General features: G+C 36.9%; 2 protein-coding genes across 4 annotated transcripts in view; one reads left to right on the plus strand and one right to left on the minus strand.

The window, feature by feature from the left end:
* CHLSN (cholesin) overlaps positions 1–22,947 on the minus strand; it is a 110,983-nt gene extending 88,036 nt beyond the window's left edge. The window contains exons 1-2 of one of the 3 annotated variants that reach the window (XM_088529455.1): positions 22,787–22,947; positions 21,725–21,873 (exon numbers count right to left, since the gene is read on the minus strand). In XM_088529455.1, the coding sequence (XP_088385581.1) occupies positions 21,725–21,873; positions 22,787–22,812 (175 nt within the window). In that variant the 5' untranslated portion in view covers positions 22,813–22,947. Of the gene's footprint in view, positions 1–21,724; positions 21,885–22,786 lie in introns of all 3 variants that reach the window. The other 2 variants (XM_088529454.1, XM_088529456.1) reach the window with 2 other exon arrangements.
* Positions 4,141–8,019, plus strand: GPER1 (G protein-coupled estrogen receptor 1). The gene is made up of 3 exons (XM_010217201.2): positions 4,141–4,346; positions 4,886–5,032; positions 6,354–8,019. Exon 3 carries the CDS (start codon positions 6,715–6,717, stop codon positions 7,786–7,788), a length of 1,074 nt encoding a protein of 357 aa, XP_010215503.1. The 5' UTR covers positions 4,141–4,346; positions 4,886–5,032; positions 6,354–6,714; the 3' UTR covers positions 7,789–8,019.
* Positions 22,948–24,736: the final 1,789 nt, after the last annotated feature.

Genomic DNA, 24,736 nt, shown 5'->3' on the forward strand with positions numbered 1-24,736 from the left:
AAGGATTCTACTTTATCCACTGCTTCCATATGTTTTATATTGGAGGATGAAAGAATAAATACTGTGGTTTCTAAATCACCTTAAGCTGAGTTACTCTTAAAGGTACCCAAAAGAAAAACCTACTCCAGAAATACATTGAGCTAGTTGGGTAACCTTGGGTGGGCTGTGGAAAGTGATGTGGTGGGGAGCAAAGCACAATCCTGCACCGGCAGTGAAGCTGGAAGCGCACTGGGGTGGAGCGCACTGAGGGATGCTCCGCATCAATACGGCTAAGCCAAACTCATACCCCGCTGTCTCACAGAAATAAAAGCTGAGAGGACCTACTGCCAGAGCCAAGATTTGGGAAGGGGAAGATTATGTACAAGTCTGTGAGTATCCATGGGTATAGCACTTGGCTGTCATCCATGAAATATATATGAATGAAATATATAAGAACATGCTCTCTTTCCTGACCAGGAATACTATCATGGGAAAAACAGAGTATTTTTTGGTGGCTGGTTATATGATCACAAAGAAATTTCTATAGACAGAAAGAAAACTGTCTGGACTAAACAGGAGAAAATAAACAGGAGAAGAGGTTGAATTTTTTTTCACTTTTATATGTCCTATAGCATTACAGGACTGTTTTGTTAAACAATTCTTAATAAACTTACTCTAAGATTCCATGAAGATTTAGGACAATGAACACATAGACCCTGAGAAGTAGTACATTGTTCCAATTGGAATATGAGGGCAGATATCCCCATAGGCAACAGGAAAGGAATAGAAGTTGCCCCAAAAGACATCCTAAATAGTCAAATTTGAAGGAGAAGAACAGAAAAACTACGACCAAAATTAAATGTATTCATTTTTAAGTGATTAGTATCTTGGAGTGCATTCCCTAGGAACAAAATGAAATTTTCCTGCTTATAGTTTTTTTTGTGTGTAAACAGCAATAACTTTTTAAACACTATTTCTTCCCAGCTTTACCTAGTTTTTGAACAGCATGTTCCAGATGAAATAGAGCATATATTTTTATAGGCATGGTGTCAAAATGAACTAACGGAATATAACGGAAAACTCAAAGAGGGATGTTTATTTCTATGCTGGTAATATTCATATTTGTCTAAGACTTCTGCTTGCTTTGGAAAAAAACAAAACAAAAACCCAAAAAACTCTGTTCAGAAAAATACAAGGGATGGACAGGCTCCTGATGTTTAAGCCTGAATTTCTGAGTTGATGATATGTTTTGTAAAAGTACATTTAGAAACCAAAGACTCCTCTTTACTGAACCCATTGGCTCAAATTTGATCTGATCCTATTGCAAAACACATTCTGAGCTAAAAAGAGATTGGATTTACACACTTGGATTGTAACTTGAGCTGCCACTCTCCGTTTTGTAGCATTAAACCTAGCCTCAGTAGCATTCCACTTTCAGACAGACCATAAAGCCTAAACGGCTTGCAACCTTAGTTAATTTGTTTTTGAGGCAGAAGTTTTAGTGTAGGGCAAAAGCTCAAGCAATATGGCTAAAATAAGTCCTCAGCATATAATGTTTACATCCTATACGTTCCACCACAAATTGATGCACTGACCACAGTGAAATAAGGTGTTTTGCTTCCTTGACTCTCTGATTCTTATATGGTCAACTGGGATCAATTAGTAACAACACTGAGGCTTTTACCTGTGTACCCTAAGAGGTGAATGAAATGGCCACCAAAGCCAGGATATGGCTGGTCAAGCCAGTTGGACCCAGCTACGATGATGAAAAAGGATTGCTGCTTTCTGGATTCTTTTAAAATATATTTAGATGAAGAGTGAAGTACTTGTGAATACACAAGTTTTTGTTCCCATTTAAACAAAACAGTTTTGCAAGTAAGGGCAGGTTACTGAGACTTACCAGGATAAAGTATAAGGGTGATGTAAAACAGGGGAGTGGGTCCAGGAAGAGTGTTATTAAGTGGCTGAAAGAGTTCAGAATAAGCATCCATACTTGGAGAAAGATGAGAAAGAATCTGGAGGATAAGAGATCAATATATTAAAAAAAAAAACCAAAAAAGTACACAAACATGACAACAGCATCTGTATTTCCTCTGAACATAAATTCAGTAGAGATACTGATAAAAATCTTTTCTGCGTATGGTTATAAGACACTGTAAAGCATTCGAACACAGTTTTGTACTTCCTTCCACTCTGATGCAGTACCTTGGATTTCTTCAATTTTTATACAGCCTGGCCCTGATCTAATTTCTCCATGGCTCAACAGCTTCATGATGCTTCCAATGCTCTTCAACACTTTGGAGTCAATTTAGCAGGTTTTAATCCTGCAGGACTTGTCCTGCTGGAAAAACTTCCATATTATGGTGGTTCAAGGGGTAAGACTGGCACTGGAACTTACTCTGTTCTCTGCTATATTCATGTCACCCACTTTTTGCAACCTAATAAGCCCACGTGTTTAACTTTGCTAAATTATGTAGAAAACCTTCTATTATATTCCACTTTAGGCATCCAAGTACAATTACGTATATCACAAGTGATTATTGATTTCAAGAAACATTTGTGCATAATTTTTAAACACTATACATATCATAATAAGAAGTAGACTACTACTAATTAATAATGGATGTTTGGGTTTTTTTTTTTTAATCCAGTGGAATAAGACAAATTGGAAGGGAAAAAGAAAGGATGCAATGTTCGACAGCTGCTAAAATTGATTTTAGGCATTTTATATCCCTTTTCAACATGGAAGGGCAGAAAAGTGTGACTAAAGCAAGACTAAAGTGACTAAATCGGTAACAATAATTTGCCTGGATAAACAAGAGTTTATATTCATGGCGGAAGATGTCATGTTTTTTTTGGAAAACAAGACTCAGAATTCACATGATCATCTCATCATTTTTCAGTGAACTACAGAACCCACGAATTACAATATAATACTACTAAGCCTGGCCACTGAGGCTTCATAGTTCTACTAGCATGAAAAGAGCTACTTTGTGCTCCTCCAAAAGGAAACCTCCCAGCCATTCTCGGGGTAGAGCAAAGTGACATATTGCATGTCATGAAGTAAAGCAAGAAAATTAGCACCCATAACAAAATTACACATTTTCATAGTTAATCAACTGATGTTCACAGCTGGAAAAAACAAGGGCAGAGAGAGCAGCTGATTATCTAACACAGGCCTCCATAATTGCAAACAGCTAACACCCAGAGCTAACATCAGACATCAAGGAAAGTAAAAATCCTTCTGGCCATTCTGAAAACTCTGAAGGTCAGAATTAAGAAGAGCAAAACCACATGATCAACAAACCACAATCAAGTCCCTTTATAATCCCGTTCTTAGGACGGCAACAAAACAGACATGTAAAGCTGATATCACAAGGTTTTCTAATATCACAATTCCTCCACTTCTATGAATCAATCAAATTTGTGTACTCCTTAAAGCCAAACACTATAGATACTGTCCTCGTAATCCCGTTTAGAAATGAAACCCACTCCAGAATGCTATTCCTCTAACAGGGGGCATCTTCTATTCAGTAAATCTTTGTCCTTACCGATTTGCACAAACTTTCTCTTGAGTAATAATTTACCCCAGAACATATTTATGAAGAGATACATAAGATAAATAAGAGATAAATAAGGAGACCTTATTTTTTTCATAATAACCCTACAAAAATCATGTGCTCCCATGAATAGCACATTACAACAAAATAATATTTTTGTATCAGAGTACTAAAAGGCAAAGTGCTTAATTTTCCTAAAATCCCTTGTGTGAGAATTTTTGCTTCATTTTTCTAGAGATCTTTTGTAACTTAATGTATATTACAGTAGCCAAATATTTTAATGCATACATTAAATGCCATGTTAATTGCTTATATCGCACTTGTGAAGCTGTAACATTGATTTCTTGAAATCCTAAATGCTGAGATCTGCCTCATCCTCTTTCAGTAGCAGCAGCATATTGCAATGCAGTCTAACATAGCCATTAATAGCACGTTGCATTACAAAAATCAATGTAATCATAAAAGTTCATTTACGCATATAAAATACTGCTCTTTTATGAGACAAATAAAGATTTAATACACTAATTTTTACTTAGACTTTTATTTCCATTTGGATTTGAAGAATTCCAGCCACCAGCAGGTGGTGTTTCGGAATATGTCAACTATTTTTCCCCCACCCCCCTGAGATGAAAGGCAAAACTCCACCTGCAGCACTGGTGTTTGCATGCAAGACTGAGGCTCCACATCCTCTGCAAAATCAACTTATTGACACATGTGGTTGTGAACTGAACAATTCTAAGACGGGTCAAGATGAGGATGTATTCCTGAAAAATTAAATACAGGCAGGAAAATTGGAGCAACTTGAAGGTAGGAAAACTGAAATCCATACTATCAGCTTAGTATATGATATTTGTCATCTCCTGTGTTTCTATCAATCTAATATTTCTAATATTTCTTTAGACTGTTAGGAGTCTGAAAAGAATTACATACATAACCATAACTGCTGTTTTATGTGTACGTACAATATGCTTAGTTGTAAATAAATCTCTTAATTATTGATCAGCAGAGTCGTATGTTCAAATGGGCTATCTAATGGAAAAAAATGCTAAAGGCAAAAAAGGGGAATAAAATGAAAGTTGAGAAGAACAGAATTGAAAATACAAGATAGAAGCTGCAATAAAATAAAGAAACCAGCAGAAACAGGGTTAATTCTAGCCTTAGAAGGCTCTCCAGCACCACTTCAGCCGAACACAAATTAGAAGGACCCTGGGAATCTATAAAGCTTGTTTTATTGCCAAGGACATGCAGCAAGATCTTCATTTTGCTCTTGTAAACTGTCATTCACTCAAGGTATTTTAAAACAGCATCAGCTTTTATTTGAATTTTTACTACTGAATTGTCAACAGGTGGCTTTCATTGCAGCTTTGCACACCTAAATACAAGTTTTTACTGACACTACAGCTGAAGTCGATGCATCCATTTAAGCGTTCTCTGAACAAGAACCAGCTTTCTGGCATCTGGAAGAAAATCAGCTCTGCAGAAATGGCATTAAGGTAAAATGAAGTATTTCACAGTACATAGTTACCTGTAATATTTGCTATTGCTTGGCTTTTGGTGGACTTTTATACATAATTGAAATGTGACTATAGACCTATCTTTTAAAAATCAATTTGTAAGACTATTAACTTATCCCTTATTGCATTTAAAGCAGTTTACTGCCTCAGTCAGAAATAAAAGGATGTTATATAAAAGACATAAAAGGTTCATGTCTGACCTTAACAGCTGCTTGAAACAAACACCAAGCCTTCCTCAAATAAGTGTAATTTCATAGGGATGTTCATGTGTATAAACATTTACATTATGAAATGCCGTATAATGCAGTAAACAAGTCTAATATACTGAAGCCTATTTTGCTAAGAAGCAAAAGCTCTGAAACTTCGCAGATACTGTTTTAGTTAAGTATCAGCTAAATACTGCTGAAAACCTGAAAACATTTTTTAAAAACCTTAGAGCTATATTGCTGAATAAAAATACTCTAACACTCGTATTTCATTGGTGGTCTGCTCTTTTGCCTCTCCCTGACTCTTGTCAACAACACTTAGAAACATTAAAATGTGGAAATGAGCATGTCTTTTACTAATAAACAGTTTAATATTTATATATGTTTTTAGTATAATTAAAATGAAAATTTAGGTAGTAAGGTAATGACTCAAAATAGTTAAAAAACAACTTTAGCATAAAATGCTTTAGGTTATCACTTTTTTTGCAATTCCATTTGCTTGAGGCATGTTTTCTTTTTAAATAAACTTCTGGTAATACTTCAAGTCTGTATCATTTTACACTTTAAAAAACACAAATAGGAAACACTTATGAATAAATAAATAGAAAAAAATGTTTTTCATTCCTTTCTGGAACTCAATGCAGTATAGTTAATCATAAATACAAGAAAACTAACTATAATAATATTGCGTTAATAAACACACTGCATGTATTACTTTCATTTCTAAACATTTCCCTTTTCCTCTGCTCTGCAAACGGATGGAATCAATTGCTTTTCCTCTGTGTTGTCTTGTCAGCCATTGACTCTGCTACTTAATAAGGTTACTTGCTAATGATAAAATAAAAATACATACCTATAAAGTTTGCTTCAGAAGCAGTAAGCAGAAAATCTTCTGATTTTCTATAATGTTTCCTGTTACTAAGGGTATGCAAAATTTGAACAAATCTATTTTTAACTGAACCCTTCTTTGCGTGTGTGTGCATTCAAACATGCTGTTTTCTACACCTCAGCTGCGTATGTTAAGTTAGGGAAAGCATACGGTACATGGCAATGCTGGGGTATTAGATTAATGGATTTCCATTTGCAAATTGCAGGTCCAAGGATGATCATTCATAATAAAAGAAAACAAATGGAGCTAAAATTCTACTATCTTCCCACCTGCAAGAAGAAACACTATTGATGCTGACTGATAAAAAGTTTTTATTATAGAAATCCAAGTATCATTATGGTAAAAAGATTTCTACGTGATCTTAAGGCATACAGGAACTTAAAGTACTCTCATTTGCAATGTATATACTGTTCTATAAAAAAAAATAATTAAGAAATTTGCTTCTTGCACTGTTTCAGCCATTCAAAATGATTACTACGAACTACTTTGGAAACATCAAAAATTTAAATTTTTGGCATCCCTAACCAAGTGTGAGTACTGATATCTTTTCTGCAGATATTTGAACCATGGAAACTTACTCAGCCTCCATATCACCTATTATATGTAACAGCACAACTTTTAACCTAAACGGATCATATTTGTGTAATGAAAGTATATCTTCTAGATTGGCTGATAAATCAGAACACCAACAATATGTTATCGGACTCTTCCTATCATGCCTTTATACAATATTTCTTTTTCCTATCGGTTTCGTAGGAAACATTCTGATCCTGGTTGTAAACATAAGCTTTCGTGAAAAAATGACCATTCCAGACCTTTACTTCATAAATCTTGCAGTAGCTGATCTCATTTTAGTTGCCGACTCCCTCATTGAGGTTTTTAATCTTGATGAGAAGTATTACGATATCACGATTATTTGTACCTTCATGTCTTTGTTTCTTCAGATCAACATGTACAGCAGCATTTTCTTTCTGACTTGGATGAGTTTTGACAGATACCTAGCTCTGGCAAAAGTAATGAGGTCCAACATATTTCGCACTATGCAGCACGCTAGATTAAGCTGCGGTCTCATATGGATGGCGTCTATTTCTGCAGCGCTAGTTCCATTTACAGCCGTGCATCTGCAACACACCGGAGAGGTCTATTTTTGTTTTGCAGATGTAAAAGAAATCCAGTGGCTAGAAATAACCTTGGGGTTTATCATTCCCTTTGTGATCATCGGTCTTTGTTACTCGCTAATTGTGCGCGTTCTCGTAAAAGCCCACAAGCACAGGAGTCTCCGGCTGCGGCGCCAAAAGGCGCTTCGAATGATTTTTGTTGTCGTCTTGGTTTTCTTTATCTGTTGGTTACCTGAAAACGTCTTCATTAGTGTTCAACTTCTTCAAAAGAAAAATGAGCCTGTCTCTTCCAGCAGCCCATCTTTCAGGCATGATTATCCTTTAACAGGACATATTGTGAACCTAGCAGCTTTTTCTAATAGCTGTTTGAACCCCTTAATTTACAGTTTTCTAGGTGAAACCTTCCGAGACAAACTGCGACTGTATATTGAACAGAAAACTAAAATGTCAACGTTACATCGCTTTTGTCAGGCTGCCTTAACGTCTGTCATTCCTGACAGTAACGAGCAATCAGAAGTCTGACTTGGTACTGGTTGTATAAAAAGTATGACTGAAACCGTGCAAATAATGAACAAAACGCTTGCTACTAACAGAAAAATGTGTGTTTGTGTGTATTATATTATATTGCCCTCCTGATACCGAAGGTTTATATTCCAAATGTTTTTATGACAAGACTTTAATGTAGAAGAATACGTTTTAGTCATATTTGTATTTAATTATGAACAAGATTATTAAAAGCTGAGCACTGATGGAGCTTTATTTTGTGTTATACATGTATGAATGATAATATAGCGAAAAATTTCATCAGGTTAGAAAGACCTGTAGTATAACTAGATTATCAAGATGATACTTTGCTGGCATATAAGGTACTTCCACATAAATAATGAAGCTGCCATAATAGTGGAAAAAATCATTATAAGGTATTGATGTGGAAAGGCAGAAAACATTGATTTTTTCATCCAAATATGTTTAGTTAATGACTTTTCCTAGAACTATACAGTAAATTCTATTCTCGCATGTCTTCCAGAATTAACTTTTTTTAAAATCTTAATATAATACAGAATGATGGTGAGCTTTCTCCTCATAAATGTAATCTAGTAGTACATGAGCATTTGATCAAAACTGAAATCATCATGTGTAACTCTACTGCTCCTCTCAGAGAACAGAAGCAGTATCTGATACTTCTTTTTGTTTTCTTAAGGACTGCTCAAGACAATCTTTCCCAGAACAGGCATAATCAGGCTCTTTGGTAAACATGCAAGCGCGCATACATGAACATTCACATTACTCTCCATACTGAAATGAAAGTGCATGAGGTATCTTTACATTTAGCATGTATTGTCAGAACAAAATATTGTGGCTTTAAATGAAATCATTTCCTGCATAAGACATGGTAAGAACTGTTTTTGAAAGTGTCCAAAGTGTCACTTGGGGGAATAACTGAACTTCTGTAAAGGGGAATGCGATTAGTTATTAGAGTTCCGCACTGTTCATGCCACGTCCCCAAACCACTGGACTTGCAAGATTTTAGATGCCTGCTCATCGCTTTGTTCATTTTGAAAGACAAGTTATACCAAGAAGTTTGGAGCACCACATATTTGAGAATAATAGTTCCAATTTCTACTAGAAAATAATAGGTTTTTAAATCACACACGTAACTGCTGAACTTGTTCATTGGATACTGGATAGAAACAGAGATCGGCATGTAAGACAACTAAAGTGTCCCTTAGGGTATCTCTGAAATGCACAAACTAATTTCACCTCTGTGCTCATTCGTTAATCACCAGATCTCTGCACAATAGATGTTTTGTCCTATTTTCAAATGTCCTATATGGCTTAATTAGTACATGAAAGAATGTTTAAAGATTTTTAAATCTTAGACACTTAAAAGAATTACTGAAATTGCTCTGCAATAGAGAAAAGAGTGATTTCACTCATATCTCTCATGAAACACTAAGCTTCTGAGTTTCTCATGAAACACTAAGCTTTAGCCACAAGAGAACTGACCACCAAACAGAAAGGCCACAAGAAAATGGGTTGATTTGAATGAATATCTAGATGTTCCCAAAACTGCCAGAAACAAGAAGCACAGAGTGGAGTTTGCTGCAAGTGCTGATTATTTGCAAGTGACCATTAAGTAATCATCTAAGAAAAAAAATAACTTAGTCACATTCCTGTAAAACACGGAGACATAGGGCTTACCTTCACTGTGTAGGACATGTTGATAAAGAACTGTTCTGCTATAATACATGTAGCCTTTTTTTTTTTTTTAATCTCCTTATTCTCATGTTTGGAATTAACCACAACTATTCACATCTTATCAACTGCCAGTGTACATTAATTTCACCTTGAAATACTGGTATTTCAGCCAACACAGACTGAAGGAAAGGGCAATTCTTTCAGTGATGCAGTCTCATGAAATAAGACATCTTCTGAGAATGCAAATGTATTTATTTGCCTGTGCAATATTGACACTTGCCATGAATAAAGTAATTGATTTGGGGGGTCACAGGAATACCATTTCCCAATTTTAGTTGTTGCCCACTTTGTTTTCGTAGGAATAAACTCTTCCCACCTGCTTCAAATATAAGAATATAATTTTTGATCCAAGAAAGTGCCTATGTCCAGAAACTGAACATAATAACCAGATATTAATAGGAAATATCTGCTCACGCGTAGAATACGTGGTGTTTTTCTGCATTACCATATTCAGTAATGCCCTGATATCATAGTGAAATCTAGGAAAGATCAGATTATTATAATATAAATAAAGCATTATTTAACTGCCCAACTTGAAACGACCTATTACATATTTAAAACAAAATTACAAATATGAGCTATTTTATGAGTTTCCTACTGCTAATATTTTGGTTTTATATCTAAGTACAGGCTTATGAACTGTACCTCAAATCATTAAATTTAAACATGCTACTTGCTTTACATAAATAAAAAGTCCTCTCCTGGTGAAGAAAGAGCACATTTATCCCCTGATTTTTTTTTAATGGCAACTATGTAAAAAGTAATATTTACAAAAATGCCATATGGCTTCTATATTTATATATGTATTATATGTTATATATATATTTCATAAATGCTAATCAATTTGCTTTCTCCAGGCCATAAGTTTAAAGTAAGTTGCTGCCAAGTCTCGCCCATGTACAAAAACCCCTTTCTTATGCAGTTTTCTACAAAATTAAAAAGTGTGGTTGACAGTAAAAAAAACCTTTCTGGGGTGTGCAGAGGAAATGGAAAACCAGAGTAAGAATTTTGACAAAATTTCTTCACTTAGCACTTCTCTCAAGTGACTCAGAAATTGTTTACTATAAAGATTTGATTCTGTACCCTTTTCTAAAATGCTGGACTGATAACAAACACAAAATGTAAAATCTGCTTATGACAGATGCTTATAGTCTTTGCTCTAATAATCTCTGTCAAATCTACAGACAATAGAAGTCTAGTAAAAAAAAAAAAAAAACTCTGAAACATTTAATTGCTTTTGAAAATAACACCTTAAAGCAAAAATATGCCTCAAATGCACGAAGTATTACCAAATGTCAAGAGCAGAAATAAACCCAAATAGCCTGAACTAGCAGTAGGCTGAATCTGATGTGACTGAGAGCAACTGTCCTCCCTCAGTGGTGTAGAAAGCTGTGAGAAAAACACAGTTGTCTGAGACCATATAAGCACGTTAGAGCTGCTAAATTTTTGCACCCTGTTAACAGTTTTAGGAGTTATGCCAAATACCAGCTGTGCAAGGACAGCACATGCACACGCAGGAAAAAGCAGAATTACTGTGTCTGAAGATGCAGTTTGATTAATTTATGAAAAGCATCACATAATGTGAGTGAATGTGAGAGGAAATGTGAATCAATGAGCCAGAAGATTCCAGATTCTAGGCAACGTGCAAGAAAATTCATCCCCTCGCTGCTGTTCCACACAGAATTTGGAAGACTAACACTCAGAATAGTTAATCCATCAATTCCAAAAGTGGACACAAACTACAAAATAAATATAGTTAGAATTCTTAAAACATTTTCCTTTGATTTGTTTTTACCAAGTGAAAAAAAAATCAGGCTCATCTTAAATTCCTCTTGTGTAATCTGACATATATTTTATTAACTGGAAACAGCTTATCTGGCATATAAAATCCATTCTACTAAAATTGCAAATAGGCAAGCTTAAAAATGTATGTTTTTTTTTTCTTTTTTAAGAAGAAAATACTTTTAAAGTTTCAGGTTCAGTATCTACCACTTAGCCAAAATTCACTGGCTGTGTAATGCGGGCTCTAATCTTTTTTCTGGCCATCAAATTATGTTAGAGGATAACAAATTGCTTTCCATGCGGGGATTTTGCTATAGTTTATCAGCTCTGCACATTGAGATTGCAAAAGAGAAAAAGTTGTCTGGAAAATTTTGAATGGTTAGGATTGTAACATGAGAAATGTGCTACAAAGTGGCTTACACTAAGAAAAAAACCCTGTTCGACCCTGATTATGATTTAACTCCACTTGAACTTATTTCTACATAAGTATAAAAATAAATCAGCATATGAAGAAGGCAGGTTTGAATTCTGATAGTTATTTGCAAAGGTGACAGAATTGAGTTGGTTTGACTTTGAAGGAAAACACTAAAGACAAGTATTTGATTTTAATTTGGAGAGAGCAAGTGTTTGAGGACAGCGGTTTAAAGTTTACAGCAATATTTATCCTGTAACTGGGGACAGTTTCCTCGTTTGATGCTTTAGATATTTCAAAGTAGCCTGAAGTCTTAATCAGGGGTAAATCCCGGTGATTTCTCACAGAAAGAAAATGAGACAAAGAACTATCTTTCCTATGAACTCCAAAAGTCTTACCTGACCCATTCAGGTCATCAGACACGTATTTAGGATTTCTGTCATAGCAACACATAGGGCTAAATTTACTGGTGTGAATATATTTTTGCAGTAGAAGTTCAACCTCACATTCCTACTTACATCCACAGCAGCTCACCACTACACAGTCAGACATAGCCACTCCTTGTTCAAACACTGTTTACTTCAAGAAATAATTATTTCATCGTTCTATTTAATAAAAGTCACCAATAAATGATTTCCATCTTGGGATTGTGCTTTATCTTTTTTATGCTTAATCTGCAACAACAGATGCTGTGAAGGTGTTATTTTAAAGACATATATACAGATTACCTTAGGTCACTCTTAGGTCTGTTGTCAGGGAGATAAACTACCATAAATGCCCCATATTATATTCTGAGGCCAAACACAACAGTTTCAAAAAAATGAACATTCTCCATTCATATTTATAATTTAGATGTCCTTTCTTCAGTCGTATTGTCCAAACTATTTATTCCACATTGACATACAGTTCACTAAACTTTTAGCCTTTGGCTTTTGGCTTCCTTTTAGACTTCCATTCCATCATATGGCAGTATGACACAGCCAGAAGCTAAGAATAAACAGCCCCATCCTGACCCAGCCACCCAAGATGACAACAGAAAAGCAATGCCTTCTCAGGACCCAAGATAGAGCAGAATCAGCCCATTACTTTCTACCCAGTCTCTACTAACACTTCAGTTACTTTATGCACATCCAGTGAATTCCACTAGAGCAGCTTTAAAGATCATGGTCTGAGTCTCACTGTTCGATGTACCTGGTTAGAACAGCCACTGAAGGGTGTCAGGAAAGTCAACTTCAGTGATAAAACCATATCCTAGTTTCCACACTGTTTTTTCTCAAGTTGTTCAGCCCTCTACAGGTATATACAGTAGTTTTCCTAAGTTTTAAATTTAGAAAGCTACTGAATTATTTATTATCAAAAAAAAATGTATCTATAGAAGTATATAATTACTGACAATGAACATTTAAAACCTTTTTAAATGGCACAGAATATGCTTTCTGGAAAGACTTCAGAAAAACTGGTGGGGAAAAAAAAGACATACTAGAGAAACAGGAGCATTACTGGAGTACTGTTAAATTATCCTTGAGATTGGAGCTAAGGCTATTCTGACAGAAAGAGCTCAATGGTAGAATTGCCTAATAGTGGTGGAGATAAATTTGTTTTCTGCCTCAGCGGCAAAAACCTTTCCTGGGTGTTCTCCCAATAGAGCCACTAATATAATGTCAAATCAGATTTTCTTCTTCGCTTTCTCCCTCCATTCACAATTACAAGAAGGAAATAGCCTTTACCTGTCTATAGAAAGCTTATAACTCTTGTGCTCCAGTGCTTAGTTGCAAGTGAAGTGCACACAACAATTTGAGAAAGAAACAAAGGAAAATGTTCACTCAAATGCTACTTACAATGTTTCAAACACTCGTCTGTTGATTGAGTAGCAAGGCAGAGATAGTGAATAATGATGCCTATGGGAACTGAGTTTATAAATTTTTCTAGCTTTCAAATACATAATGTCATAAGGATTACTTCTTAATTATGGTTTTAGCATGGGCATTTGACTGTAAACAGATCATACTCTTAGAACAGTGAAAAACATGATGTTCTATTTTCTTATTCTAATGTAAAGGCGACTGGTGATGACACTGTTTAAGCTGATACGTGATCAAAAGCACAAGCTTGCTGGCTGAGGAGCAGCTAAAGTAACACAGAATCTAAATTTATGTTCTGCCCATGAGGGTTGCACAAGGATCCATGGAAAACTCACCTTGTTCCCTGCTAGATTTCTGTTCTTCTTGACTCTCAGTGCCAGAGACCTTCTGGCTCTTGGCCAGAAGATTTTATTACAAGATCTGTAGGATCAGGACTACTCCTAGTCTATACCAGACTAAGCTTAATCTAGACAAATCTTTGTAAAGAAGATAAGGTGTCCAATGAAACTCACTAAATAGTTTTACCACAAACAAAACAAAACAAAGCAAGTTTATTAAAATAAAGCCTTCGGAAAATCAGGGAGCTACAAGCTTATATCCAAAACAGCTAGAGGTGCATTCATAGGCATAGCCATGAAAGATAGAGCTTTCATAATGAAACAGGAAAACCTCACCTATTTCAAAGGTAGCCAGAAAATACAACTGGGCAACAAGGTGTAACAAAGCTACAAAGCTACTCCAGGTTATAAAAAGGCCATGACTGATTTCCATGAGTTTTGTATTACAGTTCAGCATATGGATTCTGTAATTACCTAGTTACACACAGGCAAACATGAATAACTCCTATTTATTATTTGGTATAGAAACATGTAGACTTAGAATAGAATGCCAGTTATTAAAAACACATATTTTTCGCCCAAATGTTTAAGACTTTCTCTTTTGCATAGTCCCCTGCTCCTTTTTAAGTGATCCAGATCTAACTTTTTGGTACATTCTCCACGCAGCTCGAACATGTTTCAGATTGTAACATTGCAGAAGCAGAGCCCTGTCCCCGCTGTATGTATCTGCTGTTTGCAAAAGCCTAATTCACAGATGCAAATTAAGATAATGCTGAGAAATTTAATAAAACATTGGACACTGCTCTTCCGTTTGATGTCCTAGAGAACTCACATGGAATTCAATTAGAAACAGGTAAATGCATTCAAAGTTGGAGCCTGGTTCTATAAGTAAGAGGTTCCCCCATCACTATCCTCATGCTCATACCCTATAGGCTCCTTGTTTGAGGCAGCTTCTAAGAGGCCTAACACTAACTTTCCATTCTAATTGCTTGTTGGATGTAAAAGGCAAACATTTTGTAACTATGAATTCATTTGGCTTTGATCTAACGTCTAAGAACTATTTTAACTACTCCATAACTCAGTAATGTAAATGTTAAATATACACTAATCTTTCACAGGGTTCACAATGTTGTACCTACACATAAAAAGTTGTTTGGAGAAGGAAAATTCAAGTGAGAGTTTTACTTTCTTACACACACTACAAAAGCAGCCATCAGCCCTTCTCTTTCCTCCTCCAAAATGATTTTTGGTTTTAAACATAATTCCACCAATGCATTATAGTTTTTACTTTTAACAGAAGTCCTTATGCTAGGCTTCCATATCATTTTAAGATCAACGGTGTTTTGCCGGGGACATGGAAATCTATTGCTTTTCAAAATTAACATACTTTAAATATTGAAAACCATGCCTTTTTAGTCTTTCCACCAAATTATAATTAACACAGTTGTACCAACAGCAATAAAGAGGAAGCAACAAATCCACAAGTTTCAGGCTTGCACTTCTGTGCTGCAACATTCACACCTCCTAGTCACAAACCCTATCAATAGTAATCCTCTCTCCTCATTTCTTTGTTTTTTTATCATATATCAGAATGTAGCACACAACCTTTGGAGTATGCAACTTGATTTCTTGTCAAGTGGAACATGCTTTGAGAATTCGAACATGCAATGGGACTTTTTCCCCCTGAACTTTGACGTTTCATGCCCAATTTTCCATATTAAATAATTAGGGCTTTTTTCAGCAATTTCCATTTATGATGCCACTCTCTATTGTGAAATAAAAGATATTGACATAACTATGAAAACAAAAAGCAAACAAACCAAAACATAACTAAGATAATAGTCTTCTCCATTCACTGGAGCAGGGTGCCACGCAGTCGAGCAGACCTAGCCTCTACTCCTCGCTTCAGCAACAACTTGAGTCCTACCAGCTGGAATCCTGCATTAAGCTTTAGCTGCAAACATTTTCACCAAACTAAGTCATACAAGCAAGAATTTTATTGGAAACCGAACCGAACACTCAAGAAAAGTTTTCACCATTAAGTAAAGAATGGGAACTGAGAGGAAATGCTGAGTATGAAGAAAAGAAAGAAGAATTTTCTCTCTTTATAGCACAGAAGGGACTGTTGTGCTTCACCCAACTCCCTGTCATTTTACCATCCTGGTGATATTCATTAAAAAAAAAAAAAAAAAGGATTTCAATTTAAATATATACAGATTAAGGTAAATACCCAGAATGAGCGTGAAACTTTTGCTGGTTAATGTGTAATGAAGAACGCACAATTCCTTTAAACAAAAGTAAGAAATACGCCATATATTGTTTATACCAAACACAGTTGGGGACGTGAGCCTTTCGCCTGGGAAAACCATCTTCAAAGTAGCAACTGTTTTCCCAGCTGTGAATGCTCTTTCCTGGGAAATTTATTCCTACCATTACAAAAATAATTTTCAAAGGAATGTGAAATTATTCAGCCTAATCTATGCATATCCGTATTTCAGACACTATTTTGTACCTTCTTAGACATTCTGTTTACAAAAGGCCTAGTATTATCTGAAAGTATTATATGGTGTCACAATGAAGCCTACTAGTGCTAAAAAATAAATAAATATACGGCTAATTTAGTAAATAATTTTAAAAATGCTATAAATATTCTGAGAAAATGTGTTAGCAGGAAACATTTCGGTCCCATACACAGCTGCCCTCAAAGATTTTTATTTACTTCTTCCTAATTTGAAAAAGATTGCTGAGATATTAATAGAGGAGGAAAAAAAAATCCCACATATTAAGTCATAAGGGCCAATTCATAACATGCATTCCAAATCATTGTATTTCTTTTTCTAATTATTAGGAGACCATCTTGTAGAGAGGTGATCAGAAGCCAGTGGGTATCAGCAAACTAGTTTCTTGGTGTGAGTGGAAGAAAAGACAAATGGAATGAGGCTAAATATTCATTTGAAAGGTAACCCAAGGAAAAAAGTAGTAGACTCAGCACTTCAGTGCAAACTGACCAAAACAAGCAACATCCACACCAACATTTCACCTTCACCATTTTCACAAACAGCTGTCATTCCACCTCTATCACCAAAAGAGAGATCACTTAGCCAGAAGTATCTATTTCAACAAAATGTTATCAACTGTAGATAAAAATGGGATGAGGAAAAGATTGTGTCATCTCTTCATAAGAAAGGCAAAATTCAATTTGCATGTTAGAGATACAAAAAAAAAAAAAAAAAAAAAGGCTAAAATGCACTACAAGGTCAGATTCTTATCTTAGGAGGCCTAAGCTAAACAAGGGGAACTTTACAGCAATTTATTTTCCTTTCTTCAGCAAATAAGACTAGTTTTCTACACAATTTTAAAGGAAAAATATTAATAAAAACAAATAACATTAAAGCACACAACATTGGGTTAAGACAGTAATGCAGAAATAAACAAGTATGGGAAATCTGATAGCAGAGTTGCAATACAAGTACTTTCTGCAAAGTTTTTGTATGTGGGTAAAGACATAGATATATATTGCCAGCCTGAAACGAGAAGAAGATCCTGCAACAATACAGCCGAAGTTGTAACTCAGTAACATTTTTTCAAGAAAGGAAAAGAAAAAAAGCTTTTTAATGGCTATGAGAGAAGCCTCTTATTAATTAATAAGACAATAATAAATTAATGGAAAAATAAAAGACTTAACTATTGAGTTTGTCTGCAAACAATTAATTTTTGGCACCAGACTTTGATAATGATTTAGTGAGCTGTCGAAGAAATAAATATGTGTCCAAATGACAGCTTTATGGTGTTGGCTTGATAAGTTCTGTAGCGGTGCCTTGTTTGCGTTCATTCCAAATTACTCTCCCAGGTACCTGATTACAAGCAGCACTTTGGGTAGTATCAAGGTAACATTCTTAGCTATTCCACCAAGCTTGTGCTAAAATGTTTATCTTCACAGCTTAAACAGTGTAATTTTATGCGGTTTTCCACCACTACAATCAAAACAGTGATTTTAAAGGATCGTTTTTTGTGGTTTGCTTTGCTGTAGTACTAGTTTAATAAGTCATCGTTGGCCTTTGCAATAACCCTCAAAAGGCTCAGCAGAAGAATGCTTTCCCTACTGATTTTGCCATTTTCCATTTAGTAAACAGATCTTACTGTTTGGGCACCTGCATACTAGCCCTCTGATTAAAGAAACACTATGAACTACTTGTTTATTTGCCATTGTTTGTACTATTTGTATGGAATCTCAAAAATTAAATTCCTTTCCCACTGATTGTGCCTTTATCTCAGGAAAATGTTGATTCCTCCTCCTTCAACCACTTGCAATGCTGAAAATACTGCCTAGAAGCCTGCAAGAATACTCCTATTGATCGCATGACCATTATCTAAGATGACACAGTGTGTTTTCAACTGTGCATAGCAAGATTTGTGTTTATTGATTTCTATTCCTTGATTGATTGATCCTATTCATTTTTACTTAAGGTTGCAGTTTGTCAGACTAAATTGGGAAGTAAATAAATACTGTTTTGTAGGGGGTTATGAATTTTGAGTGTGTCATGCTTACTAGTTGTTCACTGTTTGGAAGCAAGTCCACAGATCTGAAAACATTACTGCAGAAACAGGGTCTATTCTGAAATGACAGGGTTAAAAGACCAGTAAGGTTATTTTCAAATAGCCTCACAAACAAGGCAACCACAACTTGTTGTTCCCTACCTACATTTTCTACATGTCAGTACTGCTCTTTCTATAAACTGGGTGGCACTGGAGCAGCTAAAAATTTGAAAGATGAAGAAATCCATAAACAAAGACTTGAGTAATTGCCAATGAACACTTCTAATGCTTCTGTTATTTCAAGATTATTCTATAGCAATACTGTCAGTATTCTTTTCAAAAGGTTTCATTTTAAGAAGCCACTAGTGTAGGACCACCAGTCTAGATTGTGCATTTTACATTTCTCTTCTTTATGTCCATACTGTGAGCCAAATCAAAGAATGATCTCCAAGAATAACAAGGTTTAAAATACGAGTAATGTTGACAAACTAGAAATCATAAAAAGCAAAATGAATATTCAAAAATTTTTTAAAAAACATGTTAAAAATATACAGCTTTGTTGCCAAGTACCTAAATAAAACAGTAATGCTAAGAATAACTGTCAATAAAGGTTCTTTGAACAAGGTTCAATAAGGTTCAATATCATTCAGCTCCACTACAGAAATCCCACTTAGAGCCGTGTGGTTCTAAGATCATTCATGAAAACATTTATATTGGACCTAAATTGCTCATTGCTATTTAATGTAAGCAGAAGAAAGTGAGCAGATGAAAAATCAATATAACATCAAGATAGGTCAAGTTGTTCCAAGGAATCATGCTTTAGTCTTAGGCTGCTGAGAATTTTTCAAACAAATTTCATGAAAGAACAATCAATGTAACACTAAATCCAGGCACTTAAAACACACTTTTACATCACCCTCCTGCAGTTCTACAACAAAATCAATTACAGATTTACATTTTTCACTTTAGAGACTAAAGGGGCTCTACTAAAATAGAAAAAAAAAAAAGAGTAAATCACAGGTAAGTACCAGTGACTTAATGAACTCAGAAAACCTCTTTCCAACCAAAAGCTATGTATTATATATGAAGTTCAGTGTTCTAGAGCTATCATTTGGCTTATTTCTATCACATACAAGATTCATCAGAGAGAAATGGATCCTATTCATTCTTGCTTCAAGAATGACCAAAAAAAATAGTTTTGTTTAATTCAGTTACTGCATTAAAAAGCAATCATGGCTCATGAGGATCCAGACAGCATGCTTCAGGCATTTCTGTAGATATACATATTAAAATGTGTCAAAGCTCCAACTTAGTTTAAAGTAGCAGAAGAAAAATTAAATTTAAAGAAAATAAGGTTCCAAAATAAACGCTCTCAGCAGTTGTCCAAATCTTTTGATTCGAATTTCTTCTTTGGAACTACTCTAACTAACTGAGCAGCCTCAGTGCTGCTTCTAATCTTCCTGTACAAACCTTCATGCAACGCACTTTCATGTTGTTTTCCGTGCTTCATTTCCATGCTGACATGGTTTGATGACCAAAAGCATTTTAAATTATAACTGCCATTGTGAATAAACTGAGTATTTTACATAAAGCTGGGAGTACATGTGCTGAGTAACAATTACAAACTGGCAAAACAACTAACAGTCAATAACCATTTCTGGAGTAAAATTGATTAACATCTGCCCAGCATTTTTCACTCGCAACAACCATTTCAAACAAAGAAAAAAAAATGTGTTCTATTAACTTACACTTTTCTACTATCAACAGTCATAGTTTATAAAGTTGATGCCAAAAAATAGCTTGTCACAGACCTTATATGGTATTCCACAAAAGCAGCAGTACACACATATTTAAGGCACCAAACGACACCAACTCCTACAGTTCTAAGGAGTGTTGTGCCTACTGATGTTCCATTATAGTGTTAAGGACTCCGCTTTCCATTAAGTATTTGCCTTTTCTTCCACTCTAACTGTATGTAAAATCAATAAAAACTAATTTTTGTATTCTTGTGCACTTACACAAGACATCAAGCGGTCCAAAGAGTCCCTACTTTCCAGGGATTTGAAATGTACTTGTTTGTTTTTCCACTTCTACATGAAATGCTACACATTGACACAGTAATAAAATTTTAGTTTTGCCATTTCAGTTTCATACGTGTTTTTCTTGTAAAACTGTTTTGCTGAAACAGAATTATATTCGTGTACCTAGCTATAATACCCACCGTACAAAGAAAGAATGAGAAACATGCCCCTTATAGAGCTATAAATACTAGCTGTTCCATTTTTGCTCTGCTACAGATGGACTCTTCCCTTACATTACCTAGGAACATTTCTGTTGACTTCAAAACAGCAATAACTTCCATAATTTGTAGACCTTTGAATAGCTACTACCAATAGCTTTTCTTCTAGCACACTTCACTGAAGGTAATAGAGACACACATGTGAATGAACTCTCAGAAAATTTTCTTGCAAATGAGCCTAATAATACCAAATCATAAAATAGGAAATACTTTTTTGTTGTTGTTATACGCTCTCCACTGAGTTTTACATCTCATGATAAATGAAAGTAACAAGTAACATTCAAATCTGCTTTATATTAGGCCAGGAAACATAAAAGTGTCTTGCAGGATTGTGCCTAGAATCACTCCAAGAAAAAAATACGTTTATTTTTCTTTTCCACTTCTCTACAGTACCAAACCACCTCATACTTCTTCGGTCCACCTTCTACATTAACCACTCAGAACAGCAGAATTCCTACCAGAACAAACTTAAGTGTCATTCTTTTCTCCCTAAAAAGGCACCTTGGTAAGCTAGCAGAAACATTTCAGTGAAATAAGTGAAGGACAGGGGATGGAAAGAAAGGAAATAAAGTTTCCACTTAAACAACATCTCTATGCTGCTAATTTCATTTCCATAAAATGAAGCAACACTAATTCATACTGTTCCATACTACAAAGAGACTGCTGACACCTTCTGGCCACTTGACATTCTTTCCAAAACCAACGGGCTTTTCATGGAAAAACCTTTCATGTTTTTCCAACCACTCAGGATCACATGAAGTCTTAAGCTACGCCTATACTGCCATATGACAGTTGCTCAAAGCCATTTGGGTTCCCTTTCATCCACATGCTCTCACCCATCCTCCGTCTCAAGCATTCAACAAGAATTCAACACAGACAGCACGTTCTCTGGCTGCTGCAACTTCATTCAAAATCAGACATACTTTGAGAACTTAGCTTAATTTATCTTATCGAATTAAACAGCCAAAACTAGGAGAACCTACCTTTGGATCTTGCTTCTCCTTCTTTTGTTCAGTTTCAGATTCTTGCTGTGCCTCTTTGGCCACTTGTCGCTTTCGCTTTTTTCTTTTTTCTTCCTTCATTCTTCCTTCTCTGTTTTTCATATTCATTTTTGCCATTCTAAAACAGAACTATTATCCAATTAGAAACATTATAGTCAAGCTAATGCCATTCTCCCATGAAAGACTCAAGGCCGAGCTAATTTCCCTCTCTTACATCCCATCACAGAAAATCCTTCACTAACCTCACCGCAGTAACAACCATAAGCGATGCTGCCCTCTTGTAGGTTACCATGCAGCACATTTAGCCACTGGGCCTGTTGCTAATACTGCCAATGCAGATTACACTAGTCAGATCCACCTCTGCTCAAAATACTTTAACAAAACTCTAATATACAGGTGTGTACACACCCACAGGCAAAAAGTAAATCTACCTTATTAATAAACCGATAGTTATAAACAGTCAGTTGTGTTTACACCACAAGCTTTTCTTTCTCATATTGCAAAAATAAAATAAAATAAAATAAAATAAAATAAAATAAAATAAAATAAAATAAAATAAAATAAAATAAAATAAAATAAAATAAAATGCTTAAAGAACTATGTCTCACTAATTCTGTCTTTCACTTTACATAAACCTAAGGGGGAAGGTGGACATGAGACACCCTGGTTGGAAGTGAGGTCTAGCTGTAAATGCAGGACAAGCACGGGCAGGAGACCCCACCTCAGGTCCGGGCACCGCTTGGGAAACCAACCACCGCAGAAGGCCCAGAGCTTTGAGCTCTCTTTTATTCAGCAACAGCCCCGAAGATAATGACCAGCGAACGTATCAGTTCTTTTTTATAAGGTTTTACAAGGTTTCCTTTTAGAAGGAAAAGCCACGTTGCCGTCTCCCATTTCGGCTCTGCCACGAGGTGCGGCCTCACGGCCCGGCGAGACCCGCTCCCCCCGCGCGGGGCCCTCGCGGCCGTTGGGCCCTAACGGTCCAAACGGAGCGCCGGGCCCGTGCCCCCCCCGCCGCGCCCAGCACGCACCTCTCAAACCCGCCTCCTCGGCACATTCAACCGAGCGCCACGCTTGGCGCCGCAGCCCGCCCCCTGCCTCCCATTGGCCCCGGGGAGCCGGCGGCGGAGCCCGGTTGGCGCCCGCCATGCCAATCACCGCAGCGGCCAATAGGAAGGCGCGCTCTGCCTGGAAGGTTCCCCGGGAGCTGCGCGTGCTTAGGGACGGCCCGGCCGGCTGGTGAATCCTGACGTCACTTCTGCGCGCCGAGGTCCCCCTCCCCGCGGAATACGTCACCCCTTGTGGGGCGGGGTCAGGGATCGCCCCGCCCTGCGGTTGCCCGGGTGATGACGCGGGCCCGGCCGGGCCTGGAGGGAGCGGCCCGGAGCACAGGGGACACCGGGGCCCGGCCGTGATCCCCGCCAGGAGCCTGCGCTGCGGGCCAGGCCACTGCCAGCGCGCCCTTACTCGTCTTAGCAGAAAGCACCTGGGCCTGAACCAGCACGGGCTCCATGGGCTCGTGTCCCTGGCACCGAGTCACACCCTGGAGGCAGACAGATGTTGTGGTTTGAGGGCGGGGGGAAACAGCTCTTAGGATGATGTTTCCAGGAAAATTATAAGTTTCCCTATTTTCCTTTCCTATAAATAGGTGCTACGCACACAAACATTTCCGCAGCCCCTCCCCTTGGCAAGTTTAAGGGTGAGAACATTTACAGAAAGCAAACATGCAGGTAGATGAAGCCCTTTCATTTTTTCCCCCCACACAGGGGTCTTCAGCAGCTGCTGGTGGTCACAATACCCCATATCAAATATCTATGCTTATAAGAAGACCTCCATGCCTATTCTTCCTTCTCTCATCCAAAGGAGGGCTCATCCCCTCCATCTCTCTTCCCCTCTCCTCCCTGCGTTATGAATTCTCCCAGGCACCCCCATGGCCCTCAAACCAGGCAGAAGGTCTCAGCTGAGGCCTGTGCCCTCACATGACAGTCAGGGGCTGGAGGGGCTAAAAGGGGACATGCAGCTGCTGGTATGATGCACCAAAACATAGATAATTCTCTAGCAATAACCTGGGGCTGAGTTAGGAGGGTAGAGCTCACTCCATAATCAGCAAGAAGCAATATCCAAAATTAGAGCTGTAATTTAAGCTTGTGTTCCAGTGTGAATAAGGAAAGCAATGTTTTCCATGTTTAGACAGCCAAGAATGATGATTCATTTATTACACATCCTATTGTGACATCCTGTGGTGAAGCACAGTATTACAGATACAGTCCAAGTTTGGGCTGTCTGAATGCATAGCATGATAGCTGGTAGAATTAGCAGTAGCATGCCATATCCCTCTAGTCCAACTATTGCCTTCTACATAGCTAGAAGAGGGCTCTCCAGCAATGCATAACCAACCAGAATGAATATGAATGAATATCAGAATTAACATCAAATGAATAGCCAACCAGCTCTTGAGAGCAGCATTAACCATCCTCTAGAAAACATATCATTAGACAAGGAGAAAGCACACTGGGCCAAAATTGAATGGAAGATGCCATACATTTTTTGTGCTTTGGTGACCCCAACTTACATCTTTATATCTGTCCTCTATTAAAAAAAAAAAAAGCCTTATTATGTGCTACTCTTATGAACAACCACAAATTCACATCTCTTTGGGCAACATTCTAAGGACTAAGACTCTTCAGTGAAGGAAAAAAAAAAAGGCAGCACAAACCTTTCCACAACAGTCAAGCTGTTAATACAAAGCATATACATTATGTCTGAGATGCAGACAATAGCAAACATTTTTTCCCCTGGTAAAAGGTAAAGAACATAGTACTGCTGCTAGCAAACTGCTGTTTCTTCCAGCTCAGCAGAATTGGGCTGGGAAGCTCATAGCTGCAGGTGATTCAAGGGATTGCAATTACCCTTCCATTGGTTCAAAACCAACACTCCAGCCTTCCAGCCCCAGTGTGCACCAAAGAATGTTTCCAATGACA

Source organism: Tinamus guttatus, unplaced genomic scaffold, assembly GCF_059628265.1.
Source record: "Tinamus guttatus ecotype Peru unplaced genomic scaffold, ASM5962826v1 Tinamus_guttatus_pri_ptg000330l, whole genome shotgun sequence".
Lineage (NCBI taxonomy): Eukaryota > Metazoa > Chordata > Aves > Tinamiformes > Tinamidae > Tinamus > Tinamus guttatus.